Raw genomic sequence first — 24,582 nt, 5'->3', positions numbered from 1 at the left:
GATGCTGATCCACAGTTAAACTAATTCATCACTCAACTGCTGCATTTTTTTTTATTATTTGATCAGTAAGTTACCTGATTGAGAACCAAGATATCATTTTTACAAAAGAGACAAACCAAAAAATAAAAAATACAAACAACGAAACAAAAAACTAAGAAATCTGACTCCATAAAATAAGCTATTATGAACTAGATCAAGTTTCAGAAGGAGATCTGCTTCAGATCATGACATAACTTCATCACTGCTTTTTTTCTCAAACTGTGTACGTTGTCAGAATCTATATTTGAATACTTTGAAGGTAAGCGGAGACCACCAGAGGTAGAGCTTAGAGCTGAAAATAGACCTGTGCAGACATTATGGCGTTATTATTAGAGCTATTATATGTGACCAAACACATCTGCAGTAACAGTCATACACTGTGACGAAAATGGAAAAGAAACATTAGTCTTTGTCAGGTTCGTTCAAGTGTTCAGTTTGAGAAATCCCTGTCAGAGGAGCAGGACCCAAGCGAAGCAGCTCACATCAGCAGTCAGGTTAGGGAGGATGTGTGACCCGTCCATCCGTTACAGAACAAAACTACAAACAATGAAGAAGAAATTAACCTGGGCCAACAAATGAAAAACATGAACCTTTAATCAGCATGGTGACGGAGGTGTGATACTGTGGGATGTTTCCTGTTTCAAGCATTTAACATTCTTATTCTCTAAACAGTTGGATCTTTGGTCTCCATGTTTTCCTTCTGGTTGAGTTTTCCTGACGTAGAGTGATGACGTGCTGAGTGCAGGCCATCATCAGCAGCTTGACCAACATATTCAGTAATAACTCTCTGTGGTTCCTGAGAACATGACGGGTGTTGTGTTGACCAGAACAGGGAGTCTAAACACGGCCTGCAGCACTTCCTGTTCAGACAATTTAAAACCTTCCATCAGCCCTTAGATACACATGCAGCTTCTGTGTGACACATTTCTAGATGACTAATTCTAGTTGAAAACCCCTGATGTGAAAAACATGTGGACCAATGATGAGTTACTGCTCATCTGACTCCGAGTCAGTTTGTGACTCTGTAGCCTTAATGCTTCATTAAAGTTAATCTGCATGAATGGATTAATAAAAATCAATCAATGTCTTTTTATATATACTGCTCTGAACTTCTTGGTTTTACTTTGCTCTCAGGGTTTTTACTGCAGTCAGGCTTTTTGGTCCTGATCTTATTCTAACCCCAGAATAATTTTTTTTCTGGTCGTTATCTTCATGGTAGGTGAAGCTCTGCCCACAGAGTCGGGCTTTTTGTTTATCTTACAGAGAGGTTAAGCTCCGCCCCCTGGGTCAGCTAGTCTGTATCCTGAAAACTTTTCCCCCAGGATTGTCCTGGACTTAGCTCCATCCATCTTCCCATGAACTCAGCTTCAACGCCCCAAGCCTAAACATCACATATTGTGGTTCAAACTGTGGCAAACTGGATAGTTTATATTTCTCCATGGAGGTCAGACTCAAGGTCAGCAGGTTCTCCCACCTGAGCTGTGGATCTCTGAAGCTCCTCCAGTGTTACCTAGGACATGCTGGTAGATTTACACTTTCCATTTTGGGAGGATGGATGACCAGATGTTGAAAGGTTTTAGCTCCTAACCTGCCCTAATGTTGTTCTCATCATCCTTCCACTTTACAGTTAGTTATCTGCTGCTTTTTATTAGTCTGTCACACTCAATCCTCAAATCCTCATCACTCAAAATATGACACATGTCAAGGCCTGAGGGGTGTGAATACTTTTTCTTCAAGATGTGTTCATCGGATGAGGTCAAAGTCTAAATATATAAAAGCAGACATGCACCCTTTGCTGGGTGGTTTTTCCATGTAGCAGAAAGAGGAAGTGAGACGGGGCGCTGAAAGCCCCATGAGCCTTTCAGCTCAGTCCTTCCTCAGCACAATGAGAAGGGGAAGTGTTCGCAGCAGCACAGTTCACTTAACTTCAGCCTGAAAACAAACGGAGCCCAACGGATCCAAATTCTACCAAACAGGTAGGACTGATGCTTCTCCTCCAGATTGTTTATGGTCGTTTTGAAGATTCCTGACCAAAGTCAAGATTCACTGTTGATCATTTTGACTTTCTATAGAAACATGTCAGAGTTGTGAACGTGTAAACAATTATGAAAACGTGAAAATGCGAAAAAGACAAGTTAAACTGAAATGTTAAAGATGGGAATGGGAATTCTTTAGCTTTAAATATCAAAAAAAGAATTATGATTTTAAAAGAAAATAGGTTTAACAATACCTACTTTGTCAGATCATTTGAGGTTAGATACATTTTATGCTGAAGATGAGTGTTCAGAACATTTTGAGTTCTGGGGGCATTTTGTGATAAAATCTTATTTATTCCAATGAAATTAAAAACACATGAAACTATTTTGGGTCGATGGAGTTTGGGCAGAAGGCGATGAAGTTGTTCCTGTAAATGGAGGCAGAACACAGGAAGTGAGATGCGTCACTCACACCTCCCTGCTGTTTGGCACAAACAGAACAGAATGTGTCAGAAATGAGAGAGAAACGAATAAATAAATAATGAGGTCAGACGAATTCTGGACTTATCTTTCCACATCAGGAGGAAATATTCATGTGTGTGTGTGTGTGTGTGTGTGTGTGTGTTTCCTGTTACAGGTTCCATTAGCAGAGTGTCACCATGGCTCAAGGCTGCCTCAAGTGTTTAAAGTACACCATGTGTGTCGCCAACTTCCTCTGTTTTGTACGTATGTCTCAATCACATCATCAGTCTGGATCATGTTATCAAGCTGATCTCATGTTCGCATCTCAGCAAAAAATCAAGTTTGAATGTTTTGATTCACTTCAGCTGAAATCACATAGATTCTTTTCAGCAGCGTTTTATACTTAGAAACATGATCAGCTGCATATAGTAATAATCTGTGTGTGTGTGTGTGTGTTCTCCCTGCTGTTAGGTGTGTGGAGTGGCGGTTCTGGGCTTTGGTGTGTACCTGATGGTGAAACTTAACTTCGCCGCTCTCACCCCGTCTCTGGCCAGCCTCAACATTCCCAGCATGCTGCTGATCAGCGGCATTGTCATCACCTGTGTGTCTTTCCTGGGGTTCCTGGGGGCCCTGAAGGAGAACCGCTGCCTCCTCATGACGGTAGCACACACACACTTGCACACACATACAAACACACACATAGTGTGTCTTTTTATCATCACAAGGACGTTCATTGACTTCCATTCATTTTTCATTCACTTCTGTAGCCCACCCTGACCTTTACCCTAAACTTAACCATAACCAATACCATGCTTAACCTAAGCTTAACCTGAACTGAACTCAATTCACATCCTAAACCAGGGGTGTCCAAACTTTCTGTCTTGTGAGCCAAAATTTTCAAATCAAAATGACTAGATGGGCAGAAAAATGTCATATTCTTAATAAAACTTATATGGTGATGCTATTATTCTTTTAACCAATCTGATAATGTAACAAATTAGTTAAACAAATTAAGTAATCAGATTTGTTTTATTTTTATTGATGCATGAACTATTGTAGAGTCAAAACTTTTTTCAGATTTCTCTTATTAAAAGAAACATTCATCAAGTATTTATTGAAAAAACAAAACAAAAATTGTAGTTTGGATAAATAAAAGCAGGATTTATGCCAGTCTGTATGGAATTGGATCAATTTTGTTCTTGCAAAAGAAAGCTAAAAAGTGGTTATGTAAAGATTAATACTTTGTATTTGAATAAGATTCCCATTTGTCTCTGATCGTTTTGCCCCAAGTAAAAATAAAAAGTTTGCATTTGCATCAACCACCTGTGCTGGAGATTAAATTTGTATTATTCTTGAATTCTAGTCAGGGGCCTCCACAAACAGTCCAAGGGCCACAAATGGCCCCTGGGCCACACTTTGGACACCCTGTCCTAAACCTAACTCCTAACCCAAAAACAGCACTTCCTCTTCTGGGGTCAGAGTTTTGGGTTCCAGCCATCGGTCCTCACGACGGTGTATTTGTTGGAGAAATGGACCTTATGCTTATCAAAAACAAACCTACTCTCACACACTCTCACACTCACACACACACACACACACACACACACACACACACACACACACACACACACACTTTAATGGCGGCAGTTAAAGGAATATTTCAGACTTTTGGAAGTGGGGTTCTGTGGAGTGTTTGTTAGCAGCTAGTTTAGTGCCTTGATCTTGTATAAGTACAGATGAATTGCTTCACCGATGGAAACAGGAAGTGATCCACTCAGAGCCTGAGCTGCCGTCTGTGGAAACGTTTCCTGGTGTGGAGCTAAAAAGACGGATTTCAGCAATAAAGCTGTTACTGGTTATTCTATCACAGCGATAATGCTGTTTGTAGTTACATGAAAGTCACTACAAACTTCTAGAAATAGAATGACCAGATTTCAAGGGGATTGAAAGTTACATTACAAAAACAAATGCACAGAAATTGGCCATGAGAAAAAGAAAAAAGTAGTGATAATAGTAGTAATAAAAATTTACCACATTACAATGAACAACCCAGTCCTCACTGTCATTTAAGAACAGTTCAGTGTGAAACAACATATGCTGCCGTATGATACCAGAATGACCAGCATAACTAGAAACCAATAAATAGAATGATTCTCTCCTTCTAGATAAATGTGAGCAGATGTCAAATATTTTAAATTAGACAATATAAGACAAATCACCTCTAAATGAGCTTAAGCAAACATGTCTGAATCCACAGAACTCCGTCCCATAGTTCCTATTCTCAGTTTCTGCCAGACTCTTTGCTCTAGTTTTACTACAGTAAATGCAGGGAAAAGGAGAGGAGAACATGAAGCCAGGAGAGAAGCCTGGTTCCTGGAAGAAGTCCCTGCAGTCAGCGCATGTGGTTCACACCAAGATCTGTTGAAGAAACCGTTCGAGCAGGGCTGATGATTTACATAGATCGGTGTGGTTATTCAGTCAGCAGGCTGAGCTGGTCCAAAACACGGATCTTCCTGTGTGAAGCAGAGCGTGTCCACAAGAAGACAGAGCACTCCAACTGACCGTAGGGCTCAAAGTCTGGTGAACCTCAGGTTAAAACAAGCTTGTTCTTCATTCAGCCAGGATACAGAAATTTTACTCAAATAACAGAAGCAATACCTCGTAATAAAATTACTCAGGTAAAAGTCAAAATGTACAGTGTAGTAAAAATTTTCTTCAAAGTACTTTTTTTCCCCCAAATGTTACTCAAGTAAAAGTAACTAAAGTAACGCGTCTCCACGAATCTTCTGATTACGGAAGAGTAGAAAGAAAAACCACGAGAAGTCTGTTTTAACAGTTTGTCACAGGAAACATCAAAAGGTGAAACCAACATTACACATCACCCTGAGCACACTATATCCATGACGAAACATGATGGTGGCAGCATCATGCTGTTTTCAGTAAAAGTTCAAAGTTTTGCGGCTTCACGATGCTAAGTGATGTTGGTGTCATTTCACACAGTTCCTGTTGCGTGCGGTGATGCAGAATGTCTTTGCTTCAGGCCTCCAGGTCGTGTTGCTCTGACATTGTTCAAGTAAAAGTGCAATGATTTGTGTTGACAGTTTTTCCTGGTGATCTTCATTCTGATGCTGGTGGAGCTCACAGCAGCATGCCTGATGCTCATTTATGAGGCCGAGGTGGGACTCCAGCTCCACACACATGCTTTGTTCATAACCAGATCACACTGAAGACCAAATGCTTCTCTAAAATCTCCGTTTAGATTGGCAAACTAGTGACAGAGGATCTCAAAAGAGGTTTGAAAAATGCAACTGGTACGGATAATATGAGTGACTGGAACACAGTTCAGTTGACGGTGAGTGGAACCAAGATGCATCTCATTCTGCAGGGATCCAGACGTTTACCAAAATTCTGTTTGCATTTCCTCTTCATTTCTAAAACAGTTTAAGTGCTGTGGAGTCCATAATGCAAGTGACTGGGGCAATCACATCCCTACTTCCTGCTGCAAGGAAAACGAATGTACCTTGGGCAAACCGGATTACAAAGAGGTAGAGGCCTTTTAGACCGACACTATTGATAATCTATTCTTGAAATAATATGTTGCGTGATTCACTGTTTGCAGGGCTGTTTGATAAAACTGAAAGAATGGTTTGAAGAAAACTTCCTAACTACTGGGATCGCTGTCATTGTTCTATGCATCATTGAGGTAGGAAGAGCATGCAGCTGTTTATTCAAATATTACTGAACTTTGGCTTGCAGCTAGGTGGCTCTCTTTAACTGTGCTGAACCTGATAGATGATATCAATGTTTGCAGCCTTTAGCAGTAAGAAAAAAAGTTACAAACTTCAGTTTTCTATGTAATCCCAAGGATTGTTGGCGGCAGACTAGGAGTTTTGGATTATATCCTGAGACAAAACTTTAAAGATAATTCCTACTTTTCAAACTCAACTTCCTACAGTTTTTGATTCTTTGTTTTCTAGACAATGAGATAGAGAACGTCCCTGTGTTTATATACCAATTGAAATATTTCTCCAAACTTGTGTTTTTCCATGCATTTCATAACTGGAAAACATTCAAATCCAGTTCCACACTTCCCATTTGAAATAGGAAGTCCATATGGATAACAAATGCTAAAATCAGTGTGAAAAGTATCAGGGTGTCAGAGAGAGAGAGATGTGCCCTGGTTGGTTGAACTCTGCTGTTGTTTGACTCAACTCTCTGCAACCTGACACTATAAAAGAAATCTGGTAATGGTTGAACAACAGGCCAAAAAAAATAAAATAAAATAAAATATATATATAGGGTTCATTTCCTCTTTTAACTGGTTTTTCATGTTATAATATGAATATGCATATTCTTAAATAAAGAATATTAAAAACTGTTAAATCTAGTCAGTTTTGCTTAAAGCCTGATCTGATCAGAGTCTCTCCTCCTACAGAGAACCAGTGTGTCTGGTTGCAGTCCTGTGGCTCCTCAGCCCAGACCTCTTTAGTTTGGATTTTTGATCATTTCCTTTCTGTTCATCCCTGGAACTCACCATGTCTGCCTCTGCAGGTCCTGGGAATGTGCTTCGCCATGACGCTCTTCTGCCACATCAGCAGGTCTGGACTGGGATACAAGTTGTGAACAGCCTGTGACCTGACATCCTTGTAAAGTTACAAGTCCTCCTTAAAAACCTTGAATTAAATTTCCTTTTCTTGGACATTATAAAAAAAAAAAAAAGCATTGTACAGATTTTATTATTCACTTCACCTGTTGTCACCTCAGGTCAGACTGTGAAGTGAGCACTGCTGTATTTTATTTGTTGAATAATTTTCCTGCATGTCTTTATGCTAAACCATTTCTGATGCAGTTCTTTGTCTCTTAAATCAGCCAATAAAGTTTGGTTCACTCAGAGCTGACATCCATTTCAGCAGCCGTCTGATTGTTGTCACGTGACTTCCTGTCTCAGCGCCCTGTGGCGGAGGCTTTAAAACCAAACTTCCTCTCCTGGCCATTTTCAGCAAGAAACAAACTGCAGGAGCAGGAATGAAAAACACATCAACCAGAATACAGTAACACAGATTAATTTATTTCTCTCCAGAATAAATCCTGCATCAATAGTTTAAGACCAAAAAAAAAAAAAGATATAGATACTAGATATCTATGAAATACTAGAATTTCATTTATATTTTAAAATTGTTTTTGTTCTGTTTAAAACCATCAGACAAAAAACATACAAATACACTTTCTGCAATTTTTAAAAAATGTAACTGTACACAGCAGAATACACCGTTTATTGCAAACTGAAAACACCTGACGCCGCAGAAACAACAGTATTGCAATTCACCTAAAAGATATGAAGAGACAAAATAAAGAAACTACTGATACAGCTCTCTCTTCCTTTAACTCTATGAAACTAACAGCTGTGTAAAGTTTGGTCCACCCCACCCAGTGAGTCTCCACATGCAGCACAGTGTCTCAGACGAGGCGCGGGACCCTGCAGGTCCACTGGACCAGAGCCGTCCCGGTTACTTCCTGCTTCAGATAAATAAGACGAGCGACAGCGGTTTGAAGACGCCGCCATATTGCAACACTGAGCCAGAATTATTGCAAGCAAACACATAAGTGAGACCCTCTGAGTAGAGAAGGACCTGTGCCACAGAGCAGTTTGTCTCTAAAATCAAATCACATAAAAGAAGAAAAAAAAGAAAAGAAAAAAAGAATAAAACAACCATACTGTTGTTTTAACAGGAAGTTACAGAGCAGCTCGTTTCATTCAGCAGCCTCGCGCTGGTCCGACGTTCAAGTTCTACTCAAACATCCCTGATCAGGATCAAGTTTCCACACACCACATAAATTACTTGTACAATTTTGAAGCGTTGCTACCAGCAACTGTTCTGTAGTGAAGCTCCTATGAGCTAAATGTTGCTAACTAGTTTGAGTCCATGAGGCGAAGCATTGTGGCAGAGGAGCAGAAGGTACCATGTTGGCCAGGAGGCCAGCTGTGGTCACAGACCAGATCATCCACAGGACACGAACACACAAACACACACAGGCAGCATGTTTCTCTCTAGTTACAAAAACATTTTCCTGAAGCCTGATTTTTTTTGTGTCTTTTTTTTCTTTTTTTCCTAGATTCATTTATTTGTGTGTTGAATGTCTTTTGATGTGCTGTTTGCTTTGTACATTCTTGTTCAATAAAGATTAAAAAATAATGAGGAGAAAGAGGCTCTGGCCCAATCAGGAGGAAGCATGCAGAGTTGGGGGACCCAGCCCCATCAGAACATGGAGGATCAAACGCAGGCTGTTCGTTCAACTTGACACTAGGAGACATGTTACCATCAGAAAGCAGTGACCTCTGGAACATCGGGCTGATGGGAGTCATTTCTGATCAGCTGTGAAGCTCAGAATGACGGGAACTGTGGCAGGAAGAAAAACGATCTGGGGGAAGAGAATTGAGGCAACACCAGGACATGTCGCTTCCTTCACAGGCCTACAGACTCCTGAGCTTCCAGCACAGGTCAAAGGTCAGGGCTGAGAGCTCAGTGAAAAAACCAGGACCACCACTGCAGCAGGCTGTAGTTTACTGTGTGATCCAGCAGATGGCGCACACTGACCTGCTGCTGCCTGGCAGATCGACTGAAGCAGAACTGACTTCATCATCAGCAGCAGCAGCATCATGGATCATGGTGCAGATCAAACCCCAAGGCACCGAGCTCTAGTCAGCAGTTAGAGAGGTGTGAGCTGAGCCAGCAGGAAGAGGAGCAGTGAGGCGAAGGCAGAACAGCTACTGACTGAACCTGAACGCACCCTGATGATGACGCAGCCAGTACGCTGCTGGCTGCCTGCGCCAACAACAGGCTGAAGCAGGGAACAACTATGGCTTATGTTTGGTTCTGGCATCAGCAGACAGAAATATTAGCCGAAGATTCAATTTTCTTAACTATTAAGGTTTCCAATCCAAAACAGAAACAATTGCACAAATCTCATCAGCTGCTCTGATTTAGTACAACGTTCTGAGCCCTGGTGAACCATCAGGGTCAACAGAGCGGCCCGAGCAGCCCGAGAAGACCAAAATGTTGTCTGGATACCGAGGAAAGACCGTGTCATTACTCATGGAGGTTCCAAAACTTTCACCCTAAGTTTAGGAAACACCAAGGAGCCGCCTGAGTTCAGAGTGAAACCCTGACTGTGAACCTGTTGGAGAGCTTGGCTGCGTCTGTCTGAAGGTGCAGGAAGCTCACACAACCCAAACAAACAAGCACAACAACCGTCTCTTCACCCCTCCAGCTACCAGAGAGAAGTCAGGTATGAGCAGACCTCCTGTGCCTCAGCATGCAGCGGTCACAACCTTCCCTGGTCTGACCACGGCTCCACTCCCAGCCAGAACCCTGACCACGCATTTCAAGCTCATGGGGCCTGCTATTTAAAACCTGATCTGGTGTGGTTCAGGACTACCAGCTTGTCCTTCACCAGTAGGGTGGGAGGAGGCTGCTGGGGCCCATTTGGCTGAGCCCTGGTCAGTGAGCTGCTGAGCTCTGCAGGACACCGTCCTACAAACCTGGAGGTCAGCTCCAGGTCACCTGAACCTCCTCAGTGCTTCCTCCCCCGCCCTGAGACTGGCTGGTTTGGTGATTGTGTTCAAATATTGATCAAAATAGTACATACAGAAGGTTCCTATTAAGACTACATTTATCATCCTCTAAGAAAAGAGTTCCTGCTTTCACCCTTCAGACCTCCACCCCCCACTGAGCTGGGTGGTTGGTCATAAAGTGAGGAAGTGTCAGAACATCAGCAGCTCTGGGTTGTTAACCTGACTTCTAGCTTCCTCTGGTCTGACTAAGGGAAATGAGGAGCAGCATCCCTGCATCAGAAGCCCCTCCCTCTGAGTCGCAGGCAGGTGTCTCTGGGTTATCCTATTGTTCAGCATCAGGCCTCTGTCTGGTATGGTAAGGTTCGCCATCACACTAAGCAGTGTTGTGGTTGCTTGTAGAGTTTGGTACTGAGCGGTGCGGCTCCTGAGCTGTGGGGTGCCGGGTGGGGGTGGGGTGGGTGTGTTCTGTCTTTAGAGCCAGCTGTGTTCTCTCAGGCACAGGAACGCTGCTGCGTTTCAGCTGAGGCCAGAGGAGGCCTAGAGGGGCATCAGCCTGGTGGTGTGGAACAGGAGCGGGTTCAGGTCCTCGGCTTGGACGGCCCGGTGAAGCGATGGCTCCGAGCGACTTCGCTCAATTTTTGGCATTAGTTCCTGCACTTGCTCAATGGCTACCAAGATCTGGAGGGACACAACCACATGTAGAGAAACGGTTCAATGATGCTAAGGAAGCAGGTTTCTATAGAAGTAGTGAGTTCTGAAGGACTCTGGTCCTCAGTAGAACTGGAGTCACCCTGGACCTGGACTGTTGATGTGTTGAAATGAGCCACAGCATCTGCAGGTTTCACCAACTCAAATCTAAAACTTTCTAAAACCTTTTCTCATCTTTCTCAGATGTATTTCCATCCACAGTAACATCCTTGTTTAAATAAAATTTTTCCCCAGGCCAGCAGCTTTGTGTTTCTCATACCAAATATGGCAGCAGCCTCAAATCCGAAGTGCTAAGTTTTTTATACACAGAATGCATGTAGCATCATATGAGCTAGTGGTGAAAACTTACGTTGTCCAGTCAACTGCAGATAGATGCAAAAAGCTGGCTAGCAAGTCTACACTAGCAGCTAGCTAGCAGTAGCAACAAAGATGTCTGCACGGGACTCAAACTGTTGCCCGATGGAACGTCCCACCAGAACAAAAACAAGGAAAATACACTAACTAGAATACATGAGGTTAAATAGTACTATCACAACAAAATTACTGCCCTGTCATTAACATATTAAAGGCAACCTACATTTAAAAATAATAATTTTAAGACTTTTTAAGGACTTAATTTTAAATACAGGCATTTAGGACTTTTTAAGGATGCACAGACAGCTGGTGTAGCTCTGGCTGAAGGTTTACAGTTGACCTGCTGGAAGGTCAATCTGAACTCGTTCCAACTGAAGGCCTCACAAAATCAGTCCCCAGGCCACAAATGGTTCCCAGGCCATACTTTGGACACCCTTGCTTCATACCCTCTGTTAGGGTTGGGCAAAAGTGATAAGAAAATGTAATTAAAAAAGAGCTCCAACATATTGGTTTTCACATAAAGACATGCAGATGAAGGTGCAGGCTTTATGTTCACGCTGCATCCATCTCCAGATGCTGCAACATTTGCATTATAATTTACTGATAAATGAATCTCTAATTATTCATGAATCATGACTAATTTTCTAAAAGAGAAAAAGATTCAGTCAAAACACTTCAAGTATTGTAAGTTTGAAGGGAGTCTATGAGGTCTATCCCTTATGTCCTTTCACTAATAGTCACACTGTAATATTTTCATTAGATACACTGAAATGATCAAAGTGAAGAATTTGCAGGATGATATGCTGGTACTCATTTCAGCAGCAAGCATCCATCCCTCTGACCCACCTGTGGAAAAAGGGGCCTCTCCTCCCGTTTGAACTTCAGGCAGTCGATGATGAGCCTCTTCATGGACTTGGGTGAGGTGCTGCACAGTTTACCGAGGTCTGGAGACAAGTAACCACGGCCCACCATGAACAGTATCTGAAGCACAAGGAAAAGAAAAAAACAACATACATCAGCCTGTGCCACATGAGCTGAAAGACTGACCAAGAGGCTGCAGAGTTTGAGGTTCACTGTGTCATACTGAAGAGCAGCAGAGGACTGACCTGAACTGGTATGACTGAGAAGATAATGAAATGCTGTATAAGCAACAATTAGACTCTTAGAATAGAAAATATAACTAAACACATCATGTAGGAACTCAGACCATGTACTTTTCAGTGATGATCTAATTATATATGCGTACTTTGCCACTATGGTTTCTCAGTTCTGTTTTTTTTTTCTCTGTTTCTGTAGAAGCAGACTGAGCATGTAATCCTGTATTGTCTCCGTCCTTCTTGTACCATACTCTATTACATTTGAGTAAAACCCACAGCAGTTTCTACAAGTTTATAAGTATCAAGTAGAGCAACATAGTGAAAGTTGTAATGCTCCTCTTGTAAAAGGAAATGTCTTTCACAAGAGACAGACAATAATTCTGAGCACCACTTTGCTTTAAAATAATAAAGCAAATTTGTTACTTTAAGATTATATTTCTCACTCCTCCAATATATTCCAAATATTAGAATTAAACTTTAAAAGTGTTTTTTTTAGCAGATGACTACTCTGATGTGGCATTGTACAGTGAGCAGTGAGGGGCAAAAAGCACCTGCATCTGACCTCTGCTGTGATGTTTAGCATTGCTCTCATCAAGCAAAGGAGTAGTCAACCACTGATGAACATCAGGCCGACCTGATCTGTGAGGTGTTGAGGTAGGCACACTGCCCAGAATCCTCCATGTTTTAGATACTTCCTGGTTCAGAACAACCGAGTCAAATCACGACTTGTGAACAGAACTCTGCAGAACCAGGGACAGCTAGAACATAAAGGACACCGGCAGCTGGACAGATCTGGGTTAGTGAAGTGTCGGCACCAAACCTGGTCTCTGTTGTTGATATTGGAGTAAGGAAGCGTTCCTGACATCAGCTCAAACAGCACCACTCCATAACCGTACACGTCAGACTGGAAGGTGTACGGGTTGCTGTCCTGCATCCGGATCACCTCGGGAGCCTGGAGAGCAGTGGGAGAAAACGCAGCAGCAGCACGTTAGCATCAGACTTTGTTTGTAATGCTGCGGCCATCTTGAGGATCCAGCAGAGGATCAGTGTAGATGTGGACATAAATCTGCAGCGCCATTTAAGCTGCATTATATTCTGTTAATAACTGGTTGTCATGGTGAAGCACCAGTACTTTGAAGTGAAACAGATGTTTTTCTAATCAGTGATGTTTAGATAGTGGTGATAATTGATGCTACCCACAGTTAACAGTTTAAAATGTCAATTATGTTTCCTTTTGTATTAAAACTGAAATCCTGGTTAAGACACTCATCACCTCTACACACAGTGTGACATCACCTCTGGTCCAAACAGTAATAATGAATGAATCACAGAAAGGCGTCTTTAGGCTCCTGGGTAGTTACCAGATGAATTCACGGTTTAACACTTCTGGAAGTTGAATATTAAATATTGAGATAGAAACAACAGATATTTAAAGCACTGACTCTTCTGACCTTTGAACTCTACTAAAGGAAGTGTGATGCAACTCCGACAGGTCGCAGTTTGTTACCATTGCGTCTGATAACCAGGAAGATTTTACTGCTTTAGGAGATTTTCTCTGATGAACAAAGAGACAGTGCTGAAAATTGCTTTATTTTAAAATAATAAAAACTTTCAATTTATCCAGAAAACTGGCCGAAAAGGAGCCAGTGTGATTCTCCTTTAAATATGAAGCAGATGCGTTAGTTATGGAACATGCTTATGAAGAGCTTACCATCCAGAGGATGGAGCCGCTGGGCTGCTCTACTTGCTGGGAGCCGCTCCATCGATACTTCACCGTGGCCAAGCCAAAGTCACCGATCTTTACGGTCCAGCCCTCGTGGAGGAAAATATCTGGCAGCAGAGCTGAGAAACGGCCCAGTTTGTGGTGCAGAGGCTCTTTGTATCACATACCACAAAAACCAGGCAGCTATTTAAAGCAGTAAAAGGCAGTGGGGGCGGGGGGAGGGTCGCAGGGGAAACTAACCACCAAGGGAAAATTTGTTGAAGCTCAAAACTTCAAATGTCAAATTAGTCAGCACCTAACAAGAATGAAGAAAATTTCACCTTCAATTCCATACATTAGTTTAATGTCAAATGAAATATGTGGAGGTCAAATACACAAAGTATGGTTGAACAATGACTATTCTTTTTTTGTATCACTTACAAACAAATTACTTTAATCCTGTTTGAACCTTTAGAAGTTGCTGAACTCTGAGCTAAACTGAGAAACATAAACATGCATTTATTAAAGGGTAACACTGGCAAAGCAAGGATACTGTTTGACTTCAGGTCTCGATGAATGATGTTCTTTGCATGAAGGTAACTATGGAAGAGACGAAGAGCAGAATGAAATAAAATCCACAAATCTTCACAAGGATCCACTCCACTGACCGGAGTCAAACAACCTTCAAGGAAATTCAACTTTCTGTTTCCTAGTTGCTCTTTATCTGTTCAAAAAAACTGTATAATAAGTTCAATTATTTTATTAAACTTAACAATTTGATGTAAAAATAAAGCTGATCATCTGTTGAGGAAGACACACTGGATGCCTCTCACAGTCAGACTTCCCCCCATTAAAACGTGTTGGTGGAAAGTCATCTGAACGTCTTACTCCATGCCCTGCGCCGTCTGTCTGGCCACATCAATGCGACGCATCGTGTCAAACTTGGTTTCTGTGACGTGCAGATGGCGGTAAAGACTGCTGCCCTCACACCACTGGGTGATGATGGCAAAGTTGGGCTTAGTCATGAAGCCCATGAAGAGCAGGATATTGACATGGCGGGTTTTCCTGCAGAGCACAAATAGTAAGCATGTTAGAAACTCCATCTCATTCGCTGGATGTCAGTGGATCCCTAAGAATCAGTTCATAATGAGGACATCAGAGTCAGATTTACTGCTTCACCATCTCTGATCAACCAAAGACCATTCTAATAGTAGCAGGACTGGGCCATACGGCTTAAATTTTTCTCGTACCTGATCCTATTTTAATACTTTTTTTTTCTCACTTTCTTTGCATAAAATTTTCTTACATATGACAAAAAATATTTCCAAAAAGGACTTCTATTTCAAATGTCCTTTCTGTGAGTTGGAATATTAGGGCCATATGAGAACATTTGTTCCATATTATGATAAAACGTCATTATTTACCGAATAACTTTGCATTATTTGTTAAATAATGACACTTTTAATGCAAAATTCCATTAAAACTTGCATTTAAAGTCCATTAAAAGTGTCAACTATGCATTAAGGCTGTCATTATTTACCAAATGACACTTCATGACAACAGTAGTAAACATTCATGAAGCGTCCTTCATGTTCATGACAGGTGTTCTGTCATATTTATGATAGTGTGTCTGTTTTATGCACATCCCCTCAAATAAAGTCTTATAAAAAAATCCAGACTTTCAAAAATGAAATCTTCAAAAACATGATTAATCAATCAAATGAATTTATCGCCTACCCCCAAAGAGCATAAATCAACAGGATGCATTAGTAGTACTGAATGTTGAGTATGAACCACATGGCTGCTTACCGTAAGACCTGCATTTCATTCTTGAAGGCCTGCAGCTGCTCAGGCGTTGGCTCTTTAACCTTGAGGATCTTGATGGCCACGTCTCCGTGCCACTTGCCCTTGAAGACTGTCCCGAAGGAACCCGTGCCTATTCTCTTCTGCAGAGTGACTTCTCGATAGGGGACCTCCCAGTAGTAACTAGAGTCTCTGTAGCCTCCGCGATGCTGAAGCAACACAAAACAGCCCTTTACTCTCTACTTCACCCCCCCTTCAGAGGACAACCATGGACCAGGCTGGAGACAACATACCACTTTCTTCTTGTCGTCGGAGGAGGAGGATTTGCGTTCCTTGTGCTCTAAGGGGGACTTCTGCAGCCTCCTTCCGGGGGAGCCCAAAGAGGAGGGTGGGCTGGTGGGGGGTTTGGGCGAAGGCTCTGGGCCTGTGGGGACACATAACACCAATAAGGATGAAACGAACCCGGATTGGAAATGAAACCAGAGCAGCTGTTGGGAGGAGGCTTACCTATCGTGTTGTATTTCAGTGTTTCCTAAAAACATTGGATAAAGAAACATTAGATGTTGGTCAGTTCAGGACACACATTGTTTTAATGTACAGCAGGACTGTCCAAACAAAGCTGACCTCTAAGACGATGACGGTAGTAATGTCCACTGTGCTGACCATGTGGACGTTGGGGGTGGAGGTGGAGCGATGTCTCTGTAGAGACTGGCCATCTCCACCTGTTGTTGGAAAGTTAAAGGTCGGGGACAGCAGGCCTGATCTGGAACCGTTCCGGAAAACACAAACACAAACTGTGTTAGTCAGTTTCACACATCAGAAGCTTTTGATTTCAATCCATCTGGTTTGGTTCAGAGCTTACCCAGCAGGCTCTGGGGTTAAGGCGAGGTTGCTCTGCGATGGAGAATTCTCAGGCAACAATATCTGAGGATAATCTGTGCAGGAATTGCTGTCACACCTGCACAAAACAATCAGAGAACAAAAACACAATTTGCAACAAGTTTGTGCCCATAGACGGGTCAACAGCAACAGATTAGTAGTAATTGTACATGGGGAGTCAGACAGCTGACCCTGACACTTGGGATTTGTTCAAGTGTCAGACTCTTTCTTAGAATAAAACTAACTTCCATTTAAGATTACTGAGCATTTGCATGAAAACTATATGCATACAAACATCTGGAGAGTGACCTCATGAAAAGAAGAGAAGTGCAGTCAAAAGTCTCAATAAAACCCTCAAAATCCAGCAGGAAAAAAGATAAATATCTGGTAAATTTTAACTTTAAGCAAATTTGAAGACTTGATGATGACTAGCCAGTAAGTAAAACTCACCGTTTGCTCACTGTATCCATGTCGACGCACACAGTGGGGACTTTGCTGCTGCAGTGTTGGTGAAACTTGTAGCCACATGTCTGACATCTGAAGCCATTAAAAAGAAACTTGTGGCAAAAATCACAGTAAGCCAGTTTGAAAAAGGTTTTCCGTACCTATGAAAACAAACACATCCAAGATATTCGCTTCTGAAAGAACAGCAGAAAGAGGAAATGTTGCGATTCTGACCAGGTACGTACAAAGTTATGCATGGTAAGAGGAATGTCATCCAGGACTTCAACTAGCAGCTCCTCTCCGACCAGAGGGGTGATGTCTGTGTCCCAGTCCGTCAGTCTCTTACGACTATGAACAGGAACAAAAACATGTTGAACAGCAGACAGCTTTGAGAAAAAGAACTATAAATATAGGGTACAGATGGGGCATCCTGCTATATTATAATCAAGCATAACTGTGAAATTTCTGCTGTCTGTTTGAGGTCCTTGGCAGCATCTTTGCATTTATCACACTGCATATGGATCTCTACAGCCTTAATCCAAACTTCAGTTTTCTTGTACAGAATGCATATAGCCTTTGGCAACATAACTGAGGCAGTGGCAAAAACGAACATCGTACAGCAATGAAGAAGTTTGCACATGATTCAAACCTTTGCCTGACAGAAATGGCGAGAGGAAAGAAAAAAAGACTACATTCAAGAATATATGAGATTAAATAACTCTGTCACGACAAAATGTAAGACCTGTGATTATCATATTTAAGGCCAACTTACATTTACAAATTTAAGTCATTTTAAGGATGCGGGGGCAGCCTGATGAATGGGTACATAACAGAACTGTGCAGCACCTGCTGACATTCAGCCACAGTCATCATTTGAATCACATGTGCTGAAGCAGAGGCGGATCTAAAAGATGCAGGACAGTGGGTCCTGAGGGCCAGGATGGAGGAACACCGTTTTAGTCCAATCTGGACAAGACTGCAGTGTGAACTGTGGATATGTGTTGCCAAGAGCCAAACATAGGAGAGGGACGCATCTGCCAGCTGATCATTGTCCAACTTGGTGGCTTGCAAACATCAACCTGGCACCAACTAGTTTCTCTGTTTACTCTTCAAACACTTGTCCTTGAATCAGTTGCGGTGCAAGGAATCGTTCAGCTGTTCGTTTGATGAATCAGTTCATGATCTCATCAGGTGAACTTAGTGTTTGAGTCGAAAGAGAAAGATGTGGATCCTCCGTGTCTTTCACTGGAAAGACTGAAGCTGGGTAGCGTCCGCTGCCTTAGACTGAAGCTGCAGCAACAGTCTTTAGTTGCTGCAGCAAACCTTTGCCTGATTGTAACGTGTAACATGTTCTCCACAAGTTCAGAATATAACTAATGCAAAGATTACTTTAGGCTGGTGTTGGTTTACTAATCTGTCAGTTACTGCTGTGTTTTAAAGACTTTCGCAACTGTTCAACTTCTCATTGATCTGCTGCGGTGCTTGGTAAGCTATGGGCAAATGGACTTCAGCCTGTTAGCTGAATGACTGAAAACTATTTAAACAAACCTTTTTGCTGAAAACAGCGGATTTGTTAAAGTTGTCACCATCTCGTGACAGTATAAGATAAGACTGATAATCTGTGAAACAAACTAAGCTCCTGTGTCTCCTCCCTGTGGTCCTACTGCCAATTGCTGAACTACAGAAACAAACAATCAGAGCAGGGGGAGAGGGTCTTAGCGCTGTCAATCAACCTCATGAACTAGCTGCTAAGTGTGCTAATGGTAGAGAAACAACTTATTGTTACATGAAAACTGTTTAGCCGCCATCATTGAGGACTATGGTAACTTTTAGCATTCATGGCAAGCTCCAGTGCGGGCAACTAGCTGTAGCGCAGCAAAGAGCAAGGGGGGAGTGTGTGTGTGTAGCGCGTACATGAGAATGATTGACAGTGCTAAGGTCTGCTTCCTGGCTCTGATTGGTTGGTGTGTTTCTGCAAGTGGCTGTAGGTCCATTGGGAGAAGGCAGAGAAGCTTGATTTTTTTGCAGATTATCTGTCTCATGTTATACTGTCAGTACATTATAACAGTTTTAAAAATATGTATAAGAAAAAAAACAACATATTGTTTATTAAAGTTACATACTGCAGCTTAAACAAGAAAAAAGCTTGTTATTTTAAATATTTTCCCTCCATGCAAATAAGGATTTAGGGTGATAATGTGTGTCTGAGTGGATGTAGCTGGGACAAGATTAGCTGTGGTTTTCTGTGGAGACAGTGAGGAATGCAGTGTAATGTTTGTCACTGATGTAGGAGGAACATCTTACCCTTCAAGCAAGCGAAACACAGCACAGCAGTCTTGGCTCAGGCCTCTCACTTTGAGCGCTTTATTAAGACTCTCGTACACGGTTTGTCCTTGCCGGACGTTCACCTGCCAACAGAAATCCTCAGGTCAACAGCAGAAGCTTAAATTGACATTCAGTCGGCTGACAACATGACTCAAACTGGAAAGCAGCACTATGACCACTGAGTTAGCGTTAGCTCCTGCTGTTGTTGAGAGTGAAGCTCCAAGCTGGAGCTTCAGTGTGCAGATTCTTTTTAAAGCCAAAACAATGCTACATTCCTGCTCTGACCACAACAAAGCTCTTATAGATGACAGCGTGGGATGTCAGACAGCCACAAGCTCCACTTCCATGGCAACATTACCACACAAGATGTTTCCCAACTATGTGTGCATTTCTAAATGATGCACCAGGGAGTTTGTGCATGGATGTTTATTTTGTACAGACAGCAAAGGTGGGAAAATTAAAACTGAACCAACATCTAATCACAAGGAGGATTAGACTTTCATACTTGGACTGTGATTGAGATATCTAAAAATAGCCAATATTGTTGCATCTCAGCCACGCAGACTTTACAAGTAAACTTGTGATCAACTTTTTATTTTAAGTTGATCTCAGTTTTAGGATTGAGCTTATCCACCCGTTTTATAATATGACCAGATATTTTTGATGAGGTTTGATCCTGAGGACTTTCCTGGCAAAATGTCCAGATAGGGGTTTGAATTTATTTTATCATTTGTCATGCTAAATTTTTTATAATACTTTTGATTTATTGTTTTCTCAATATATTCCAGTTAATGATGTGTAAATCTCTGAAAACAATTTATATACTCAGGACTAATTTTACTATTTTTCCCCACTGTTTGTTCAATAAAAGTGTATCAATAAATATCAATAAATTTAAAAATATGATTAAATGCAGTAACTGTGTGATGTTTAGTCAAATGTTTTTATGTGCCCGATTTCCTAAAGGACAGTATTAAAATGGAAACGACTTTCAAGAGCAGTATTTGTGATTGTGGGGCTATGATTGACGTATCACACAGCCACAGCCATACAGTTACCTAAAAAAGTAATTAATAGTTTTTCTCATCACTGATATTGTTATGATAATAGTACCACAAAATATTGTAATAAAATTTTAAAGTCTGTCCTTAGTCCAGTCTCTCTCCTAGAGGGAAGCAACCTGCAGACGGATGCCATTTTGTTGGTACAACACATGACTCATGGGGGGGATCACCTTTTCTTCTTAAGACAAGTGAAAAAAAATCATCCCATGCGTCCAAAAGAACCAGGAAGAAGATTTATTTGATAAAATAATCTTAGAGCGGTTTCCTCCTGCCTGTTCATGCATGATTTGAAAATTTTTAGTCTTTCCTTGATGATTGTTTTAAACGGAAGGAGTTTCTTTGCTGTGATCCTGGCCTTACACCTAACGTATGCTTACTGCTGCACAAACTCTTCACTCAATGCAACACAGTTTGCTGAAAATAGAGTTTTAGTATAAACCTAAAGCTAATAAAGTTCTCTACACAATAAGCTAAAAATAATCACTGTTCTCCCAAACAACCGTGCACCACTCGTAAAGCCTTTGGCTGTGTCACGGCCGAGGTGGTGGGCTTGAGGTCAGTGTCTTGTTGAATGACAGAGATCCAGAAAATAAACACCAGTCCCGGGGCGTACCGTGAACCCATTAGCTCTATTCTGAAGCCCACATGAGAAGCTAATAACTCGTTTCTACTTTCCACATAATGTTATCACTGACAACAATCCAGAAAATCAGGAAGAACAGGAATAAAACATTCAGAGTCATCTCTGTCCAACTGCTTCCAGAAACCAAGATGACTTCCATCCGCAGGTCAAAAACAACAACACGGCCTGTGTTTGTAGGAAGATTTGTGTTTCAGTCTGGACTCAGAGATTAAAACACAACAGGTAACAGAGAGGTTAAAGTAGGAATTGGTAATATGAAATTCAAATTTTATTCCCAATCATTAGTGGTAATCAATGTGAAAACAGTAAAAGTGGTATTAGAAGATATTCTTGGCCACCAACATGTTCGTTACTGTGAGCTTTGGTACCTGGTGCTCTAACAGAACTGTCATTATTTTTCATTTGATTTTAAAAGAATCTCGTCGTAATCAGGGGAAATTAAGTTCACTCTTCTTGTCACAAAAGTTCCTGTTCCTTAGGAAAGTTTCTTTATTTAAAGGCTGCGTAGATCTTAGATTTTGTAAAGAATCCAGACTGTTTCTAAAGCTGTAGCAGAAGGACCCAGTATTTATGCAGTCAACTGGGTCTGGCACCGATTAACTGGTGCCATTTCAGCACCAACCAGGAGCTGGGACAGATGAAAGCACCACTGTCATCAGGAGCAGAAGAGCAGCTCCTGGAGACCAGGAAACAATGAAAATAAGAGCACCCTGTTCAACACACCAGTCAATTTTCATATTGATCTGACAGATATAAGACCAAAAAACCTCAAAATCACTGAACATCAATATTAACAGCAAGTTGGATTTGAAATGAAATAGCATGAGTTCACTGTTCTCTTCTCTTCTGAGCTGTCAGAATGTCACCTCAATGAGCTGCATAGAGTGTTGTTTAAAAATCCATATGTTCTGCCGAATCCAGTTAATAAACAGTATTTATCATATTTATTTTAATTGCATTTCTGTTATGTTTGACTTTTCCAAAACTTTACAGTTGGTGTTTAGGTTAATACAGATTTTGAAGAATACATAAGCAGCAAGCCATATTTAAAAATTTCCTGTCAACTTCAAACATTTTTAACCCAAACACGGTGGGCCGCTGGATAACCGCCCTATTCCCCCTCACACTGGGCTTAGCAAGTTTTCTGGGGGAAAGAAGCCCTGCCATGCTAGTAAATCCTCCTCCAACACCCATAGTAAAACTGATGGCATTGTGAAGCTTTCCCAAAAACCACTTGTATAAAAACTGTTTGAACACACTCAGCTTGTAAAGGGGCAAAGACAACAGTATGATTTCAATCCAAAAGAAAAAGAAAGAGAGAGAAACAGAAAGAGAGACTAAAAAATAAGGAGAGCAAGAAAGAGAAACAGAGAAAGCCCCCTTCTGCCATTTGATAATATACAACTATATGAAGGCTTTAAATTATGATTAGTGTGTGCAAATGCACTAGAGTTGTGAGTTTAAGCTCATGGCATAGATATTATTAGTCGGGTAAAAAACCAGCCTCTTGTCCTACTATACTGCTATTACTATTATTCATCCTGACAGTCTGGGCTCTCGCTAAACGATTGCTTCCTGGAGGCATGGACTCTGTTGAAGTTTTAAATTTGACCCAATCACTAATATTTGCCCATGACATGTATAAGTAGCATCTCTGAACCAACACACAGCATGCCGTCTGCCAGGGAGAAATGACTGCAGCCAGCGTTCTAAAGAAAACTTGTCAGCAATCAGGACCATGCAAGCAGTTTTAATGAGCTTTATGACATTTGAAGTTCAGAGGGCTTTATACCTGGATAAAGCTTTACTGTGTAGGCTTACTTTATTGGCATAATAAATGGAGGCCTGGACCATCGTTTTATTACTCTGGTTGGTCTATAGAGAGTAATCAGAGCTGGTAGCTCCATAGTTTTGGCATGTAGTAAAGACAAAACACCTTCAGAAAACCTTCCTGGTGAAGCTGTCGAGTCCAAACTCCAGTCACATTTAACACTTGGTGGACTCTGATAGTTCACATGTCTCTGCTATGATGTCAGACTGTGATCACTATCTCTGAATATTTAAAGAAATCAATCACTGTAGTTTAAGAATAGTTTAATACTCCACTAACTCTAGTGCTACGCTAGTAGCACTCATTAAATCATTACTGTAGTAATGCTTAAAACCACTAACAACTTCATCCCAACTACAGGACTTTGGGATTTTATGTTGCAGTAAACTAATGTTTGTATAAGGCTGTGTTCACACTGCAGGCCTTAATGCTCAATTCCAACTTTTTGTGAAATTTGACTTTTTTTGTGTCACCGTTCACGTTTCCAAATATGTGCGATTTGAATGTGATGTCCTGAATGAACCTCAAACATTTCAGACAGCAGAGGATGCAGTAACATCACAGTGATCATATTCATTCTTTGCGGAAGTAACCATGGATGGTGATGCTGGAGCGTATCTTGCGATTTTAAAGCTGTCGAGTATCAATGACGTACAGGTCGGAAAGCTGGAACCTGGCCGTACAGACAGAGATCAGATACCAGGGTTTCCCCCAGTGTGTTATAAGCCTGGCGGGCTGCCAGGCTTTATTGATTCCTGCCAGACTAAGGATTACTTGTTGCTTTTTTATGCACCAGTAATTCTGGACTGCATTTGTTTCTGCAGCATTCTATTCCGCAGTTCACTGGTGGACTGCAGTCGTTCCAGAAAGATGGGTTATAGTTGATGCATTGCACTGGACGTGAAGCCAGGGCTGCACAAATCAAACTGTTGGTGCCTCTGTGTGTTGGACGTCTCATGCTCTGTCGTGGTTGTATCGCTGAAGTTTACCTTGGTACTGATCACGCACACCACCTCTCACTCAAAATGAACGACTTGGAATATCTTCTAGCAGAGCAGATTCACCTGTATTGGCATTTATATTAACTCCTTGTGAGAACCCATTAGTTTTAAAAGCCAGTGCTTGCTCTGCTAGTGCAAACTCAATATGAACAGCAAATAGTCATGCTTTTAGAAATGCGCATTGAGTGTATAGTGAATGATGTATTATTATGAACAAAAATAATGTGTGCATGTAAATTAAATTTAACACATTGTCATTCTCAATAAATAAATGTTAAAATTCTAGATTTACAATCTGTGTTAAAATGTTAAGATTTAAAGGGCCCCTGACGGCCCTTAAGCAGCTGCTTGGTTCACTTATGCTTTGGGTCGTCTCTAATTGAGACCAACATTACATGGTGTTTGCTGATCCACTGACTGATTACTTAATAACACAGCAGCCCCCTGGTGGTCAGCTTTGGAGCTCCTACCGCCTGTCTTAGAATGTTTTCTGGGAGAAACCCTGAGATGTGTAACTGATTTAGGACCACATATTCAAGTGACCAAGTGTAAAAATCTGATCTGTGTTGTATGGACTGTCGTGTAAAGTTCAAGTAGAGGTTGTATAAGGGCAAAAAAAAAAAAAAAAAAAAAAAAAATGTTTTGGCTCAACTTAGGCTTTTGGGTGAAAATAACCAAAGA

The 24,582-nt window shown here is 41.4% G+C and overlaps 2 protein-coding genes across 2 annotated transcripts in view; one reads left to right on the top strand and one right to left on the bottom strand.

The window, feature by feature from the left end:
* The first annotated feature begins 1,896 nt into the window (after positions 1-1,896).
* zgc:64051 (leukocyte surface antigen CD53) lies at positions 1,897-8,151 on the top strand. The gene is made up of 8 exons (XM_015046809.1): positions 1,897-2,015; positions 2,653-2,737; positions 2,949-3,137; positions 5,579-5,653; positions 5,737-5,829; positions 5,918-6,022; positions 6,097-6,180; positions 7,029-8,151. Exons 2-8 carry the CDS (start codon positions 2,675-2,677, stop codon positions 7,098-7,100), a joined length of 681 nt encoding a protein of 226 aa, XP_014902295.1. The 5' UTR covers positions 1,897-2,015; positions 2,653-2,674; the 3' UTR covers positions 7,101-8,151.
* A 1,005-nt stretch (positions 8,152-9,156) lies between these two features.
* Positions 9,157-24,582, bottom strand: part of araf (A-Raf proto-oncogene, serine/threonine kinase) — a 24,427-nt gene continuing 9,001 nt past the window's right edge. The window contains exons 3-16 of the mRNA XM_015046808.1: positions 19,342-19,445; positions 17,283-17,385; positions 17,044-17,198; positions 16,577-16,672; positions 16,339-16,477; positions 16,222-16,246; positions 16,008-16,138; positions 15,721-15,923; positions 14,800-14,976; positions 14,465-14,511; positions 13,921-14,039; positions 13,030-13,161; positions 11,959-12,093; positions 9,157-10,728 (exon numbers count right to left, since the gene is read on the bottom strand). Coding sequence (XP_014902294.1) covers positions 10,588-10,728; positions 11,959-12,093; positions 13,030-13,161; positions 13,921-14,039; positions 14,465-14,511; positions 14,800-14,976; positions 15,721-15,923; positions 16,008-16,138; positions 16,222-16,246; positions 16,339-16,477; positions 16,577-16,672; positions 17,044-17,198; positions 17,283-17,385; positions 19,342-19,445 — 1,707 coding nt within the window. The 3' untranslated portion in view covers positions 9,157-10,587. The remainder of the gene's footprint in view (positions 10,729-11,958; positions 12,094-13,029; positions 13,162-13,920; positions 14,040-14,464; positions 14,512-14,799; positions 14,977-15,720; positions 15,924-16,007; positions 16,139-16,221; positions 16,247-16,338; positions 16,478-16,576; positions 16,673-17,043; positions 17,199-17,282; positions 17,386-19,341; positions 19,446-24,582) is intronic.

The sequence above is a fragment of the Poecilia latipinna genome, unplaced genomic scaffold (assembly GCF_001443285.1).
Source record: "Poecilia latipinna isolate Pla-1442-1.1 unplaced genomic scaffold, P_latipinna-1.0 Scaffold793, whole genome shotgun sequence".
Classification (NCBI taxonomy): domain Eukaryota; kingdom Metazoa; phylum Chordata; class Actinopteri; order Cyprinodontiformes; family Poeciliidae; genus Poecilia; species Poecilia latipinna.
This window is presented reverse-complemented; position numbering and strand designations above follow the sequence as displayed.